General features: G+C 42.2%; 1 protein-coding gene across 10 annotated transcripts in view; it reads right to left on the bottom strand.

Annotated features, from left to right (window-relative positions):
- LOC101983064 (protocadherin alpha-C2) overlaps positions 1 to 18,603 on the bottom strand; it is a 213,685-nt gene that overhangs the window by 22,205 nt on the left and 172,877 nt on the right. For all 10 annotated transcript variants that reach the window (XM_026783621.1, XM_026783620.1, XM_026783618.1 and 7 more), the window contains 2 exons: positions 13,697 to 13,755; positions 9,658 to 9,746 (listed from right to left, as the gene is read on the bottom strand). In XM_026783621.1, coding sequence (XP_026639422.1) covers positions 9,658 to 9,746; positions 13,697 to 13,755 — 148 coding nt within the window. The remainder of the gene's footprint in view (positions 1 to 9,657; positions 9,747 to 13,696; positions 13,756 to 18,603) is intronic.

Below are 18,603 nucleotides of genomic sequence, written 5' to 3'. Positions count from 1 at the left end.
GCTGTGCCCATATCCCAAAGAGGTCCATAGCCTACTGTCCAGTACCTGTGAATATATTATATTGCATGATAAAAGTGATCTTAATCACATATGATTAAAGATCTTGCGATAGATTATAATTGATTAGCAAGGCAAGCTCAGTGCATTTAGAATGTCCTTAGAAATTAAAGAGAAAGGTTTGCAGATGCTACATTGCTGGCTTTGAAGCTGAAACAAGGGCCCAAAAGCTTAGAAATTCAGACAGTCTCTAAAAGCTCTAAAAACACGGGTCCTCTTATTTATTCTTCTAATGACTTTTGAGACAGTGCCATACTATGCACCCCACACAAGCCTAGAACTCCACTCTTCCTCCTGAGCCTCCCAGTGGTTAGCATTACAGCGTTAGAATTACAGCTATGTGCCTCCATGCCCAGCTTTCAGGAGACCTTCTAGAGAACCTCTAAAAGAAATGTAGCCCTTCCAACTTCGTTAGTTTAGCCAGTGAAGCCTACTTTGGGTTTCTGATCTTCAAAACTATTTGATAATCAAGTTACATTGTTGTAAACTAACTATTTTGTGTTCATTTGCTATGGTGGTCTTTGGATATAGAGGGGTAATTTGTAGCCTAAGGCAGAATGATGCTGTTACAAGTAACAAAAATGTAAAAGGGGCTTTGGGATTGGGCAATGGGTAGACACTGGAAGAATTTTAAGAGATAGGATAGAAAGGTCCTCAGCTACTTTAGACAGGCAGGTAATAGAAAGGCTATTATTACTCTGCCAGGGAAGATGCATAAAGATACTGGAAACATGACAAAGGAATTGTATATTTCTTAGAGAATACCTAAATGGTTGTGCAAATACGGACATTATGTGTGGGGGAGGGGTACTCAGCTGGAAAGACGAAACGAGTTATTGGTGATTGGAGGGAAGCGTGTCCTGCTTTGAGTGTCTGGAGCACACCATGATTTAGCAGCATTTGGGACTCTGACTTCCAAAACTGTAAGATAATAATCTGTGATGCCTAAAGCCACAAAATTTATGTTGGCTTGAGATAGCAGTAACATGAAGCCAGTACAGGCCACTGACTGGCCTAAAGCTCGAACAATGAAGCCATCAAACTATTCTTTCCACCTGCCATGGGGACAATGTGACAGAAACATGGTAAGTGAATAGGATTTGGTGGCAGGAAGATGTGGGCTGAAACATGTCTGGGACACTGTGTTCATTAATGAATTCAACAAATTTTTCTTAAGCATTGGCGTGTGTAGGCATTTCACTCGACTGAGATTATGAAAGTGAGCTGAACACCTTGATCAGCTGTGCGATGTAAGGACATCACTGACTTCACATCAGCCCCCGTTTTCCTCTCTGAAGCAAGGGAATATAATGCATGTCTCTCTTAAAGTAGCGTAAGGACTGGGGGGATCACTCAGGTGGTAAACTGCTTGTCTTACAGGCACAAAGACATGAGTTCGATCCCCCAGACTGATGTTTATAAAAACAAGTCAAGTGAAAAAGAGTCAAGCATGGTGTTGTGTGCTTATAATCCTCACGGAGGAGGAGGCAGAGACAGATTGATCCTTAGAGCTTGCTGGCCAGTGAGAGACCTTGTCTCTAAATAAAGGTGGGACGCACCAGAGGAATGACACCTGAGGTTGTCCTCTGACCTCCACACGCACCTACACACACACACACACAACACACACACACACAACACACACACACACACAACACACACACCCTCCTACTCAGACATTCACTAGGAAAACCTCCCTACAGCTGTTTCTGTGGTTCCGGGTTGTTGGGGTTTGTTGTTTGCTTCATTTTGTCTTCCTAAGAAGAGGGTTGCTAATATGTTCAGTTGGCAGAACACTTGCCTTGCACACACAGGTGCTGAGTTCTATATCTGGTCCTAGGATGGGGGGGTAGGGAACTGCTCTCCTATAGACTTAAAGAGGAAATTCTGTAGTCTGTGGCTCATCATCAAACTTACAGACTCACATGGGCCTTCCTCAGAACTGCTTACACACCTAGTGATCTCCCCGCATGTCCAGGCTCTCTTCATGCAGGTTGGTGAATGAGCATCTATTCTAGGTTGCTCACCCTTTCAGGGGTTTTAGGGTATCCATCTGACTCCAGGTAATTATGGGAACAGAAATGAGAGAGCTATGTTTTTAAGCAAGACAATATCTACATTGTAGAGTTTTAAAAAAAATACAAATGAGAAGACCTAGGGAATGGCACTTCATCACTTAGTTTTGGTCCAGCAGGCCATGTGAACAACAATTCTGAACACAGGGTAGGCTTTCATTGGACATAAACTCACTGTTGAATTTTCTTGATCATCCACACTGCTCTTGCTCGTTTAGACTTTTGTCTACAAAACAACCCTCACTCATTTTTAAGTTTTTTCTTTCTTTCTTTTTAACACACGTCGAAACCTCTGATCTACAGACTGAGGGTTTGGGGTACAGCAGGTAAGAGATATGACTCAAGTAGCAATAAACTTCTCATCATCTCTTTTCTCTTGCAGACCCAAATCTGGCCACCCAAAGCTGCTTTTGCATACCTCAGATTTCAATGGTTCCACCTCATGGGTGTATCTTCTACAGAGCTCTCCATTTCCTGTTTAAGTAGGAGTGCAAACATGCCTTGTCCTGGATTTCCTTTGGTAATATCCCCTCAAGTACTTGCTCCTCCGTCCTTTGCCTAGTCCTCTCTCTAGAAGGTACCAAGACCGCTGCTGAAGCCTGCCTGCCTTCAGAAGGTAGACAGGGTAGAGCAGCCTCCAGCCCTGCCTCCTCCCCTTCTCCTGATTGAGAGCAATGAGACTTCAAGTGCCAAGGCGGAGAAAATCCCCTCTGCAATCCTCATGCTCATTTCCAGCTATCGGAAGCCTGATGACCCTTCCCAAGAGACCCCTGGTCTACAGCCAATGCTTGAACTGTACATTCTTTTCTAGATTGGGCAGTGACCTTTTCTACAGCAAAGCTGACTGCTTCTGGGAAGATAAATTTTTCAAGTTCCTTTGGCTGACCGTCTCCAAAAATTCTTGCCACAAAAGTCCCTTGCTATCTCCATGGCAGGCCACGTAGCTTGCCAGTGTGGGTGAGGCCAAAAGCAAGAGGCTCTGGAACTGCAATGCTTAAAGTCATTCTGAATTGTCGTGATAATTCTACTGTAAACCGGGTCAGAAGCAGACCTTTCTGGCCCACGTGCCTTCCACACAGGAGTTCCCAGACCCTTAATCTAAACAATCCTAGTGATCTTCCTCACTGAAGGAAGTGCGGACTCCACCCTCCGTTTCCTCTTCCCCACAAAGCTCTCAAACAACAAGCAGCCTCTTGTCTTTAGTCTTCGAGTTGAGTCAAGAGGAAAATTGATTCAATTCTCCCTTTCTAAGGCTCTTTGCAACATTAGGATCTCCCTAGTAGAAACCTGACTCTGGCGATAAAGGGCTTTAAAAAGCCAACAAAAACATTCAAAGAACACAGCAAGATCAAGAGAGTATTTCGTGGTTTGTTTGTTTGTTTTTTTACTTTTTCTTTTCCTTTCTTTCTTTTTTTTTTTTTTTTTTTGAGATTAAATCTTGCTATATAGCTTGGCCTGAAACTCAGTATATAGACCAGGCCTTGAACTCCTGGCAATTCTTCTGCCTACGCCTCCTTCTGAGTGCTGGGATTACTTGTGTGTATCATTACAGCTGGCTCCACACAAGTATTGAACAAGAGAAAAAATATATGATTTTTTTCCCCGAAATCATAGTAAAAAGTTGTCAGGAGGAAGTTCCTCAGGGACCATACTCTATTGCTCCACTGTAATCAACACATTAAATGTACCAGTGATAACCAAAGAAACTATAATGAGGTCCTGTTTCTTGCCCAGCTTTGCATCTGCAGGGTCCAAAGGAACTGCAGCCTTTGGGGACTGTTATTGATGTCCATCTCCCCTCTCTGTGTATGTCCTCAAAATGTGTGTCAAGAAGCACACGTGGGTGCATACAAGGTTGGGTGATTTCCAGAAGACTTAGGGTCTCCATTTGAGGTCACTGAGAAGGAAGAGTTCTTTTAGCATATGTCAGAGTTCCAACCCTGGCTATATTTTGCCTTAATCCTGGAAAAAACTGGTATAAAGGAAATATACTGAAAACACACGGGGTATAGAACTATCTAAAAAAAACTATTTACTATACAAAAAACATTTTGATAACACCAGCACATTCCCAAAATACTTTGTCCTTTAACCTACATAGTCAATAAAAATGGAAGGTGCGGAGTGTCCGTCCAAGCAGGAGATGAAGAAAGGACACATAGACAGGGGTAGCAAAGACTTAAACCTCCTGGCTTCTCCTGGGCTAATCCTTCTTCCTGTGCCACCTTGATACCATCCTCCAGGCCAATCCAGAACCAACACATCTTTGCGTATCATGGGCTACATAGAAAACTCCACTAAGAATAATGGGCTTTGCACCCCCAGACAATGAAATTGCATCTTGCAAGGGTTTGCTTTCCCCAGCTAGAGGTCACTGCACAGAGCTCTTTTCTTGGACTGTCGAACGGAAGGGGACAGCAGAGGACACAGAGAGGAGCTGTTCCACTCATGAGATCCCTGAAATCATTTTTTTTAGCCTAATAAGGACATATACACACCTCCCAGGGCCGGCATTGCCATGACAACAGCTGAGGTCCGGGGTGAGCAGGTTAGTGGAGCAGCATGCTTTCTAAGTCTCCCCAAAGGCGGGGCTGGACTCACTCATGACATAAAAGATGTTGACAGCACTCCTAAATGGACTCCAAAAAAAACTCCCAGGACGTGGTTTCTTCTGGGGACTGATTAGAGATGGGAGGCTTCCTTGAGGACTTGGCCTGGTCAGAAAGGCAAAAATCTACAAAATGAATAAGCGCTTGGATCTCCTTGTAAAAGTAGGACACACAACCGTGTCCATTTCCCACAGGGTAAAGAGATGTGACAAACCAGGACAAAAGCAATCCTACAAGGGAATAGAGAGACAGGCACTTAAATAAAATCCCAGCAGCACAGCCCCGCTGAAGAGAAACTCGGGTCTACATTTTGAAGGTAAAGAAAGGATAGATTCATCTCTTTTATGGGAAATCATAAAAATCATTAAAAATCTTTTTTTTTACTAAATGTTTTTCTTTGGACTCTTCACTATGTGAGTACTATGTCATCTGATTCGCTATGGACTACGGGCTCTTTGCAGTGTACTATGTCATTTAATTCTTCTGATGACGTCATAAGGAAGTCACAACTCTTATGTCTATTTTTCTGAGGAAGAAATTGAGCATGGAGAGGCCCCGGGGACATACAACAACCATTGGCACAGCAAAAACTCCAAGGAAGGTTGCTCTAAGGCCAGGGCTTCAGTGTTTAGCAATTATGTCTCGGGTCTGGGAAAGGCCCTGGCTTCCCACAAGAATCATAAACAGATGGCTTCCTCACAGTTTCCGAGCCTCTAAACATACAGGCCCCATCAGAAATATTTACTCTAACCCAATTTATTTTTGCTGTTATTGATTTGTGATTTCAGCACTGGGGATTGAGCCCAGGACGTGCCACGTGACAGGTAAGTGCCCTAGCACCAAGTGACATTCTAGAGCTCTTTTCACTTTTTCTGTTGAGACTGTCTCTCTAAGTTGTCCATGTTGGCCTTGAACTTGCAGCCCCCTGCTGGCAGCCCCCTGAGTAGGAGAGGTTACAGATCTGAATCACCAAACCCATTTCTAGCCCAATTCCTAAATTTTAGGGTGCCCTGAGAACACATGGAGAGTTCTTCTGAACACTCCGAGTTTCTAACTAGTCCATAGGTGTTGGTACTCTCTCTCCCAGGAACTACACTTTGAGTAGTCTAGTACCCCGAGGCCTCTAGCTAAGCCTCAAGGCCTAAGAGCCTATCTTGCCCAATTAATCTTTCACTGTTTAGTCCCAGGCCCCCTGGGCCTTGCTTCACAGGCTCTAATGTTATCTTTGGCAGTGCTGTGTGCCTTGGAATTCCCTGAGCTCTTTTGATAGAGAGAACAGTTATTATTCCCTGTTACCCATGGGGGAATGGACTCCAGGACCACCACAGACACCAGCTCAGTTGATGTTCAGGTCACAGACCAAATGGTGTAGTGACTGCCTGTAACATCCCGGTCCCCCCGTAGTCCTCTCTGCAATGCCTAGCACAGTGAAAATGCTGTCTACGTTTTTACCTCGCACTATTTAGGGAAGAGTGGCAAGGAAGGAAAAGCCTGACTATGCCAGGTGCAGATGCATCTTCACCACACATTTTCCACGTGTGCTCGGCTGACTCTGTGGATGCGGCACTTGCAGGTTCAGTTGGACTTCCCACTCTAAAATACAGTTTACTGTTGCTTTAGTGGGTAGGGTTGCCTTTTTTCTTATTGTCGTTTTGTTTGGAATGGATTTTTTTTTTTCAGAGAAAGAGTCTCCCATGCAGGTTATGTTGGCCTCAGTTTGAGATCCTGCTACTACCTCTGCCTCCCTTGTGCTGATGTGTACACTATCAAATCTACTTGCACACATCTGGTAGCTCCTGAGACTTGATGAACTGGACAAAGAGGAGCCTTGAAGAACCCATAGGTAAGGGCAGCCCGACCCGCTGCAGACAGCCAAACCAGTTTCCTGCCAGGCAGGGATCTCCTCTGGGAATTAATCCCAAGAGAATATTCATTAAGTCTTTTTCAGGGCTTTCGCCCAAGCAAAGTTCAAAAGTTGTCCCACCTGTCCCTGTCTGGCCCTTTAATGTCCCTCTCTCTAAAACACATTCCGCCACCCTTGCAGGGGCTGTAACTGTACTTTGTGCGTTCACTGGTGAGCTAATTTTCTCTGTGCTCAGTCTCGTGGGAAGCTGGAGGGAAATAAGGAGGTCTGCTTATGCAAAAGGCAAGGCTGAAGAGCAGGGGCCGGTAATCAGAATTAACCAATTTAATGCCTGACTTGTTTATCCTACAGAAAACATCACCTATGATACCTCCATCAATCCCCTCAGAATACAGTTTTCTTTATCTAGCCTCCTGCAGACTGTGAAATTAAACGAACAGCTTACCAACAAAGCAGAAGAACTCCAAGAAGCACACACATGAATAAGGAGCAGGGCTCAGCAGGGCCTGGCTCCTTTATGTATATGGCCACAGCCACTGCCCGTGTCGGCATAAAAAGCACAAGAAAAGCCCTGATGTAAGTGTAAGGGGCCACAGCACAAGAAACAAACCTTCCAGAAGCAACTGCACCTTCACCATGAAGCACTAAAAATGATGCAACCAGCAAAAAGCAAGATTTGTTTGGGACTGAAAACCAAGTTTGGAGAAGCATTTTCCTTTTCTTCAGGGACCAACAAATAAGCCCTCCTCACCTCATGCTCGGGAGGGTAGCAGTGGGTGACTGGACAATGTCGATGTGTGAATGACCCACAAAGGACCCATATCTGGGCCTACAAATGGAAGCCACTGAATTCTAATCAGGAGGCTATAAATCAAGGCCAGATAGCAGATTGTACGCCACTGAAGTACTTTCCCCAAAAGGGGTAAACTGACTACTATGCATTGATGCTGCCTGTCAACCGCTGTGCTCAGCCGTTCTTTCTCCTTTCGCTCTCATGACAAGTCGACACAAAGGTGTTGTTATACTCAGCTTACAGAGAGAACGATTTGAAAGATACGTGTTCAGGAACTTAGTCTCTGTGCACTCAATAGTCTCGGCCTAGGAATGCAGCTCACCTCTCACCCTAAATAACAATCTTGATCTCTGCACCTTTTCTCTCCAAACAACAAAAAACCACATTTTGAGTTCTAATGCCTAAAAGTACAAAGGACAGGGCAGGAGGCAGAAGAGAACCCTTTTAAATTTGTGTAATTGTTGGGGGGAGGCACTTTGAAGAGCGTGGTTAGGTCACCACGGAGTAATTGGAAAATGTAAGCCCTACCCAGTTCACGAGGGCTGTGAGTCATCTGTCAGCAGCCAGCAAGGAAGGAGAGCAACGGAAATTTATCATCCATCTCCATCAAAGACATGGGTCATGGGCAGTTGGGCTAGATGACCTCCAGGTTCCACCCCTTCTGAAGAAGCTATTGGCAATGGAAAGATGATGGGGGAGAGAGACCCCCCCCACGAGGATGTGGCAACTGGTAGGTTTCCAGTTCTCCAGTGCCTGGCCCCGCACCCACGCACATACAGGCAACACTAACTGGACTTAGCAGTCTACCAAAATAAATGACACGAAGTTAGGAGGGGATATGTTGGGGAATATAAAGAAAGTTGTTAGGGGTAAATGGGGATTAGATACAATCATATTTCATTGTATTCGTGTATGAAATGCTCAAAAATAAAAAAAAATTGCCGGGCGATGGTGGCGCACGCCTTTAATCCCAGCACTTGGGAGGCAGAGGCAGGCGGATCTCTGTGAGTTCGAGACCAGCCTGGTCTACAAGAGCTAGTTCCAGGACAGGCTCCAAAACCACATAGAAACCCTGCCTCAAAAAACCAAAAATAATAATAATAATAATAAAATAAAATAAAATATTAAAGAAAAAAGAACTTGGATGCATTCTACTTGCTGACTAATAGTAAGTGTGTGTGTGTGTGTGTGTGTGTGTGTGTGTGTGTGCATTAGGGACATATATTCCTAACATCCTTTTGAATCTGAAGGAGAAACCTGGGTCAGAAACATGAAATAACCCATAAACATTCCCATTTCACATGTAACTCAAAACTTACACCAACCAATGCCATTCATGAGAATATATATTTAAAGCTAGCTCCTAGCTCACCAAATTAACCTATAGTGTCTTCATGACAACAAGACTAGGACTAAAGGTGGGAGGGTGACCAGGCATGACTTCATGTATGACTTCGAGTAGCTCTGACGTGTCTAGGTATCTCCTCATCCTACAGCATTTAGTATTCGGAGAAAACACACTCCTTCCTCATTTCTTCATTCAAACGGGGGTTGCAGATCTGCCCAATGAACTCGTACATGTTCTTATCCTTGCCATCTGATAATATTAACTGTCTGATAAATTGCTTCAACTTGTGCGTTTTTGACAAATCTTACTCTTTAGTTGACTTGTGAAGCACTCATAAATAGCAAATGCTGCTTGATTAGAATAAACAAAAAATCCTTAGAGTTGCTGGCAAAAATAGGCCCTTAGCTGCTCACGCTATTTAAGCTAATCATTTGAAAGGCATCAGGTCATTTTTAGAAAGAAGTCCTCACGTACACCTTCTTACGTCATCTGTTATGTATGTGTGTGCATATACGCATTTTAATCTGGGCGGATTGTTACAAGGCACCATGCTTTGCAGCCGTGCTACATATGCCTGGATACCCTTGTTTGACCCCTATCTCTTGTTACTCAGAAGCTGTGTGACTGTGGGTTCATTCCTGAACTTCTGTTTTTCAGTCTTTAAAATGAAAATAGGTGTAATAGGTTCTTGGTTATCTATTTTCAGACGAGATCGGGCGCATTCAGGGTGGTATGGCCATAGACGGTTATCTATTTTCAACTCTTGAAGAACTCCAAGCAAAAAATCAAAGCATCTTTGTATAGACAGATATAGTGTTTGTATGGAAGAAAAGGAGCTGTCTCTTACAAAACCAGGGTATTTGACCCATTTCCAGAACCCGAGCCAGAGGAGAGAGATCCTGAGTCTTTACCTGGTGTCGCACTGGATACTGTTGGCCACTGCTGATCAGGCCCTCCTGGACCAGCCCGAAGAATGCCAGCCTCCTCCAGGTGCACGGAGCTGAGTAAACATAGAGACCCAGATAACAGTTAGACCATGACTGCTTTTCCAACTCTCTTCCCACTCTCAGAAATTGTCTCCACTACAAAGGGAGGGCTGCAGCTAACACTCCCTGCTCATGCTTCAACTGCAGCCATTACTGCTGAGCAGTCACCTTGCAAAACTGCAGTACCATTGCTGACATACAGCCTGCTGTGCCACAGTGATAATAACGTGTTCTGTCTTGATGGCAGTTTTGGTTTTTATTAATACCTTGTGGTGCCCACTAAATCTAACAAAAGACCCACAAGAGGATAAAGGCCATTTCTGCCCCTCAGTGTTGATGAGGGAAGCTGGTTCTCCAAACTCCCAACCCTCGCTCAGGTTAAACACACTAACATCGTCAGCAGTAATAAAAATGGCTACCCAACTCATTCCTGGGAGGGTGGGTGGGCATGCTTGAGAATTGAACTCTAGGCTTCATACATGCTTGCCAAGGTCTCTATCACTGAGCTACATTCCCATCCCTTCATAATTTAAAGACAACATGTCATTGAGAGGACTGGCTTTGAAGCTAGCTTTGAAGTTGTTGTTTTTCTCTAGCGACCTCCCAAGTCATTGGAGTTATAGGCAAATGCTACCATACCCAGACCAACTAACCATTTTGTTAGTTTTTCTGAAAGAAAAGTTTATTTGATAAACTACAAGAAACAGTAGAATGGGCAGACTAGGTAACAAAAGAGGGTAACAAAAGAGGAATCTCTGCTGATGTGGGATTCCCCTCTGTATGCTGTGAATATCATTAATAAAGGAACTGCTATTGGGCTATAGCATAGCTATAGGGGAACAGAGCTAGGTGGCTGGGGAAGACTAAACAAAATGCTGGGAGAAAGGAGGTGGAGTCATAGAGAAGCCATGTAGCTCCACTGGAGACAGACACCAGAACTTTAGCAGGTAAACCACAGCCACGTGGCAATACAGAGATTAATAGAAATGGGTTAAAAAAAATATGTAAGAGTTAGCTAATACAAAGCTAGAACTAATGGTAGTGATTTAATTAATACAGTTTCTGTTTGGTTCTGGGCGGCTGGGATGAACAAGAGGCCTCCTTACTACAGCCTGCCACCAGCCCTGATTAATAGTTAGCATTACTTTGATTTTTTTTTTCTGTATTGTTTTACAAATAGGTGACCTACCCAACATATCCTAAGACCAGAGAAACCCAGTGGTTCATAGATCCACATTCAGAAGAGATTAATTCAGCATAAAACACTGCTGGGACATAACCTGAGAGACTCTTAGAGGCTAGCATAGAGAAAATAAGCTATCCAAGGGCAGGAAGAATACTGTATCTATTGATATCTGTCTACAGTTAGTTCATATAAGAGTTTCAAATGTAGCCAGACAGAGGAAGAAGGAAAAGAAGCTCCCAACCCGGTAGCTGGGGAAATCCCCCAAGTTGGAGGACACTTTTAAATTAGATCTTTGTTTATCCTCAAGTTAAATTACTAAAACCTCAACCAGGTGGTGGTGATGCAGAGGCAGGTGGATCTCTGTGAGTTCAAGGCCAACCTGGTCTACAAGAGCTAGTTCCAGGATAGGCTCCAAAGCTACAGAGAAACCTGTCTCAAAAAAACAAAACAAAAAAAAATTACTAAAACCTCAGTGACTGAAGGAGTCCCCTGAGACAGTGGATCATAAGTAGAAGAGAAAGGGGATCTATGCTTCCAGTAGTCCCTTGCTCTTTCACAACAAACACGCTGGGAAGAAATCCCCTGACTGAGCTATGACTTAACACTGTTATCCTTCATTTCTAACCTGGAATTTTCCAAGTTTTTTTTTTTTTTTTGCAAGTATTTATGTCCTTTGGGAGCTTTTTGATCTACCAACAAATTATATGGATATAAAAACATAACTTCCCTGCAACCAGAGGGAATCAAAGCAGATTTTAAAAAGAAACTAAGAGCCGGGCGGTGGTGGCACACGCCTTTAATCCCAGTACTTGGGAGGCAGAGGCAGGCGGATCTCTGTGAGTTCGAGACCAGCCTGGTCTACAAGAGCTAGTTCCAGGACAGGCTCCAAAACCACAGAGAAACTCTGTCTCGAAAAACCAAAAATAAAAATAAAAATAAAAAAAAGAATAAAAAAAAAAGAAACTAAGAGTGAAATCTGCCCAAGGTTAGACAGGCCAAGCAACCAGTGCGCTGTGAAGAGCTGGCCTTCTTTCCGTTCTCAGTTCTAATACATGTTCAGTGCACTGCACTGTGAAAAAGACACAATGTTTTAGTTTCAAATTGTATTTCCTTCCTCACCCACTAAAATGCCCCCTCCACTCCCCTTTTTTGAGACAGGGTGTCTCTGTGTAACAGCCCTAGCTGTCCTAGAACTAGCTCTGTAGATCAGTCTGGCCTCAAACTCACAGAGCTCCGCCTGCCTCTGCCTCCCGGGACAAGAAAGTGGTAATTCCTTTAATATTTTATTTTAAACAGTTTCTTAAAAAGCTGCACCTCACAGCTTTGGTACCTTTCAAGCAAAACATTCATTCAATTGCAATGACAAAAGCTGACACTGTAAAAGGAGCTCAGTTTACCTACTGCCCAGCTCCACAAACATTTCAGCTGCACACAAAAGCACAGCCCGTCTCTAATAAGTAGAAAGAATTCCTCTGATGCCTCTCAGAACAGCATCTGCATGAGTGCTTCTAGCTTAAAATCATGACCCTGGTTCCAGCATGACATCTCAACCAGCCAGCTCCTTCCCTGATTGCTCCTGCTTCAGAAATAGCACCCACATAATGATCTCTGATCATTTGTAAGCTTGAGAAGGCATTAATTTATTTTAATCTAATGCATGCTTAATGAGCTAAAATTATATTTTCATTAATTCTACACATACTACTCTACAGCTTTCTCTTTAGACTCTGGCCTAGGTTTGATGAAGACCCAATTAATAATTGCCCAGATATTCTGAGGGGCTTAAAGTCTGGAGTTCATTTCTTCTTCAAAGTTAAATTCTTTTGCTAATACAATCATTAGTTTCTTGAGCCTCCCTATCTGGTTTCCAAAGACAGTCACAAATAATGAATCTTTCATTTGGCCCCATGGCATGGACACATCAGCTCTGGGAATCAGTTACTGTCAAAGAGACAAAGTAGACAAGACAAAACTATATTAAATCCGAGTCTTGAGTAATGTTATTACTCTAAGTTGATCTAAAGCAAGCTAGATTTGGTCTCCAGATATTCAATAAAGTCCTGAACATGGCTCCTCTCTAAAGAGCCCATGATATTGGTAAAAATAAGAGAGCAAACTGGTGGAGAAGACAGAAGATTCTGGCAGGGGCAAACACAAACAACAATAGCTATCAGTTATTGTGGCCAACAGTGTGTAATAGTCGGGTTGAGACAGGAGAACAAGGGATGTGAAACAGGAAACAATGTGTGTACAGTTATAATGTATATGCATTATAATATAGTTTAAATGTATATACATTTATAATGTACTAAAGTCTGAAAGCTTCTGACTTGTATTAATTAAATTTTTTAAAGAGGGGGGAAGTGTACGTGAGAGGGGATGAAGGGCTTGGAATTGTCACAGGAAATTTAAAATAGTTTTAAGTTGATATAAAGGTTTTTTAGCTGACACATCCTTGTAGGAATTTTGATGAAAGCACAGAAACCTGCCCATGATTCCAAATGACATTTTCATTTCCCAGCACTCAATAAGCATTTGGCACTAATTACTTCCAATGTTTCAAGAAATAATCATGGAGACAAAAATAATTGCATTCGCCAGGCAGAGTTTCTAAAGCATCTCAATTTAAGCAGCTGCTTCTGGCCTGAGGAGATACAGTTTATCTAACAGAGCCCACTTCAAGTTACTCCCAAGTGAAAGAAAGAAGGAACGGAGGGAGGGAGGGAGGGAGGGAGGGAGGGATAAAGGAAGGAAGGATGGACGGACATACATACATACCTGTGCATGCCTGCTCTCAGCGAGGCAGAGTAACGCCAGTCAGGGTTGGGCTGTCGGGGCTGCAAAAATCACAAAAGGATTTTACTGTTAGCATGGCAGATCAATGTGCTCCCAGGGTGGTATTAATTGATTAGTTGTCCCTTAAATATTTTCATGCATCCAATCGAAAATACCAAATGGGACATTTCATATGGAATGACAAAATGAAACTATAACACACAATACTTTTAGGAGAAAATTAAATTACATGACCCAGACTGAATATCAAGGAAGTCCATATTTAGGGGTGATGTGAGGGTCAGGTTTAGCTTTGCCCTGCCCAAATGTTATTAAAACACTAGAGCAGTCTCTCTTATGACAGGAAAAACTTTCGTTGTTTTACCCTCCAATGCCTCATCCAAGACACACCTTCAATTTTGTAGTCTAGCTATAAAGAATACACGGTTACACAAATTTTGCCGACCTGGCTGGACTGCAGAGGACTGCAGTCTACTGCTGGCTTTGAAGACTGCAGCATGTTTGTCCCGGGAAGGATGTGCCCAGTCATAACACTAGACACTGATAACAGCCTCTTCTACTGATGGAGGAGGGATTGCAGAGAGAAGAAAACAAACCATTGCAGTTTGACCTTGTTTTCCCACTTAAACCGTCTCATAAATCTCTACTGGCTCCCTGCTCCTCGTTCACGCTTTTCCTCCTCATTCAATTCTCTTCACTCAGCCTTGATTGCTTTAGCAAGAAGTAGCTGAAGTCCATGAAGACCCTGATGCTTTCTGCACCATCTGTGTTCAGAAAGAAATTTTGTGTGCCCTCTGCCCACAAACTGTCATTCCAAAGTAGAGCTGGTAAAGAGGAAAATATGGGCACCCGAAGACCCGGTGGGGTGCTATGTACTGTATTTGAAGATACTCAGAATCGCTAAAGAAAAAAATCAGGCAAGGTGTGGTGGAGCCCGAAAATGAAAGGCGGTTGTAATTTGTGCTTTCCTCCAGGTCACATGATCATAGTTAGCAACATAAAGCTGCAGCAATGCCAATAAACTATATCAAAGAATCAGCTATTCTTACCCCATAGTTCATACAGTCCATGCAAGCAATGTGAAGTATTCTCATAAATACACTTCATAAGAGAAGTGATGGGGCCAGAATCCCAACCTTCTAACAGATTTAAGGATGGCTAAGTGGTACCCAGAGACCTAAATCAAAGCCTAGAAAAATGATGACTCTGATTACTATATCAAAGTCTCTCACCCGACACAAGCTGTCACCCCATTCCCTTGTATTCTGCTGGCAAGAAACGTATATGTATGTATAGAGAGCCCGCCCTTTGGGGGCGGGATGGCCTCAGGCAAATGTATATAAATTGGGGTGCACAGACGCTGGTGACCCCTTCTTCCTGTTTCCTGTTTCTGGGCATCGCGGGGACTTTGGTTGCGTGAGTGTGTTTTTTATATTAAAGTGGCGTTATCTTATACCAATTGGCCTATATTAATTCGATTCGCCTTCATATGTAACTGGTTTCATCCTTGGTTTGCAAATCTATAACATGCTATTATTGTTCCAGATAAAGTAGCACAAATTACCCACAGACGAAACAAAACAAGTTTCCATTTTTTACAAGTATTGTTAGAGGCAACAAAAGAGAATGTTTGCACATGATTTTATGAACCCGAAAACATGACTAAAATACATCTGATGAAGTTTTCAGCATCACCATCTTCTCCTGCCATTGGTAGGGCCAGTGTCAGCTTGCCCACAGAGAAAATCTTTTTAGAAAGATTCTGACATCTGCTGAGTAACTTGCTTATTTTTCTATGACTGGCTGACACTCATGATGAAAATTACTGCAACTTGATCTTCGGGATGAAATCACTAACCTCAATTTGCTGAAAGGCACAATTCTATCAGAACTGAGCAGGAGACTCACTTTATTACACAATTTAACTTCCTCAACAACACAATTAATTTGTCATGTTGCTATTTTCAATAACAGTCGATCAGCAACAACATACTTCTCAGATTTATTTGCCAGAATGAAAGTTGCAAGATTTCTTATGGCAATAAGATCAGACAGGGACAAAGAAAGGAAGAAAGCAATTAGTTAGTTTAATTCGCAATCTGATGCTATACAATGAAATAAGCACTTTTATCCTAATACTTTCCTAATCAGATGATACATTCTGTGAAACTGATTGTATTTGTTTTACTCATAAAACAGACAGATTTTCTTACAATATTCATGAATGCAGGGCTATATCCTTAAAATGTAGCAGACATCTGACACTGGATAGGTTTTTATTTTATTATTTTATTTTATTATATTGTGTGGTTTTTCCAAGACAGGTTTCTCTAGGTAACAGCCTTGGCTGTCCCAGAACTCACCAAGTAGACCACGCTGGCCCTGAACTCACAGAGATCTGCCTGCCTCTGTCTCCCAAGTGCTGGGATCAAAGGCTTGTGCCACCACGCCCAGACTTTTAGAGTATTTTTGACTAAACAAACTGTCACACAAATTGTGACAATTGTATTTAAATTATAAAAAATAATAATCTTGGGGCTGGAGAGATGGCTCAAAGGGTAAGAGCATTGGCTGCTCTTCCAGAGGTCGTGAGTTCAATTCCCAGCAACCACATGGTGGCTCACAGCCATCTGTAATGAGACCTGGTGCGTTCCTTGCCAGCAGTACATTGTATGCTTAATAAATAAATAAAAATAAATAAAAAAATAAAAAATAGTAATCTTTAAAGACACTAAATTTGCCTGGTTGGTGAATATACAGTTACAGCTACTTTCCTAATAGTGATTCATCTTAAAAGAATACAAAATTGAAATCCAAAAATGTATGTGGGTTTCACAGAAAGTTTGGATAAATTTGGAAAAAGTTCAGGTTGAAAGGCTGACTACTGATGGATCTGCTATAAGACAGTAAGGTTTTGCACTAACTATGATGGTTTACCTCTAAAACATTTTAATATCATATCTCTTGATTTTGTTCGCATGTTTGTTCGAGAGAAGGTATCATGTGCTCAGGTTGGCTCAAACTCACTATGCCAGGGCTGGTCTTGAACTCTTGACTCACCCAGCTCCACCTGTCAACTGCTAGGATTACAGACTAATGACACACCCTGTGTGTGCTGAATTTCCATTGGTGAAGAACTCCAGTTTAGTCTTCTAAAACAATAATAGTCGCAGAACTCCAGATGCAGAAAAAGTCAATTAGGTAATCCATGTAAGTGATGTAATATTACTGAATAACAAGTACCAACTTGAGTTCCTGCTAAAATTATAGCAAAAGTTTAATTATCCTGTTATAAATTATTTGTGATTTATGCCATAGAATACTTAAGCAACAGAAGGATGAATCACTCCTAAGACAGTTTAAAGTAAAACAGGTTTAAAATATCCTGTTATTTATAAACTCTCATGAACACTCAGTAAAATGAACACTTCTTCCAGGCAGTAGTGGTGTATGCCTTTAATTCCAGCACTCAGGAGGCAGAAACAGGTGGATCTCTGTGAGTTTGAGGTCAGCCTGATCGACAGAGTGAGTTCCAGGACAGACAGAGCTAATCAGAGAAATCCTGTCTTTAAAAACCAACCAACTAAACAAAGCAACAAAAAAATCCTGCTGTCTTCTTACCATGCAAACTGCTGTTGGATTTGTCAATAAACTGCTTTTTGAAACCCAAAACTAGATGCAATATCTCCTTTTTCATTCAGAATGCCTCCACAGCCAAGTTTTCACAGTGCTATCTAATAAACACTGATCTAAATTGCTATAGGAACAGTGCTGAGATAACCCTGAGACCCCCACACCAAAGGTACATGTCCTGTGTAATCCCAAGACTCAGACTGTGGTGGACTTACCCCCATAATTGTGTTTAGACAGCTTAACTGTCTTTTTTTAAAAAAGTGGGCTCATTTGGATAGGACCACCCTAACCACAAGAGGCTTTTACATTCAAGTCTAGAAGTCGCAGACAGAAGTCGAAGATGTGAAACATGAGACAGAAAATTCCATGTGACAGAAATTCTCTAAGGCCAGTCCTAAGAACAAGTCACATGACAAGACCTACAAGAAACCTCTCTGAGCTGAGAGTAATGTTCTTCCTTGGCCCCAGCAAAAAGAGATAAGCCAGCTAGGATTCTGTCCCCCAAGGAACTGAACTCTGCTAACAACCTCAATGAATTTCCATGTAGATTCTTCTTCAGAGCCTCCAAAAGAGTACCTATACAATGTGTTGAGTTTTTTTAGCTTTATGAAAACTGAAGTGAAAAACTTAACCACATAGTGCAGGACTATGAGACATTAAGTGGATGAGGTTTTAACCACTAATTCATGGTAATTTGTTACAAAGCAATGGGAAAGGAATGCATTAAAATAAAACCAAAATCTAACACTGAGAATAATCATGACTATATGATATATTGGTCTTTCAGTAAATCAAAATTGGAAGGGGATAAACATGAGGATTCTGTGTAAAAAATTGCCTTCCAAGTACAACATGTAAACTCCAAGCTACAGGGCGGGAAAGGAAACTAAGATGACTTTAAAATATGCATGATAAAATCTAGTACGACAGAAAGTGCAAGGTCGGTTATTCCGGAAGCACAGCCTGCTAGAACAGCAGCTACTCTCTTACACACAGTTACATCTCCCTGGAACCAGCGAGGCCAGAAAGAAATGGACATTTCTCTCCACCTTTGCAATGTCAGATATTTCTTTGCATGTGCCAAGTTCAAATTATTGAAAAAAAAAGAGCTTGCATAATTTTTAGGTTGGCAGATTTAAAACACTGCTAAAGAATTCTCTCGACCTCTGAATTTTTAATTCATGGCTATAGATTATATTAATCAGGTAAATTATGTTCATATTATAATATACATGAAAACTCTGATCCAAGTGAGG

Source organism: Microtus ochrogaster, chromosome 18 (genome assembly GCF_000317375.1).
Source record: "Microtus ochrogaster isolate Prairie Vole_2 chromosome 18, MicOch1.0, whole genome shotgun sequence".
NCBI lineage: Eukaryota > Metazoa > Chordata > Mammalia > Rodentia > Cricetidae > Microtus > Microtus ochrogaster.
Note: the sequence above shows the minus strand (reverse complement) of the source record. Positions and strands in the feature narration are given on the sequence as shown.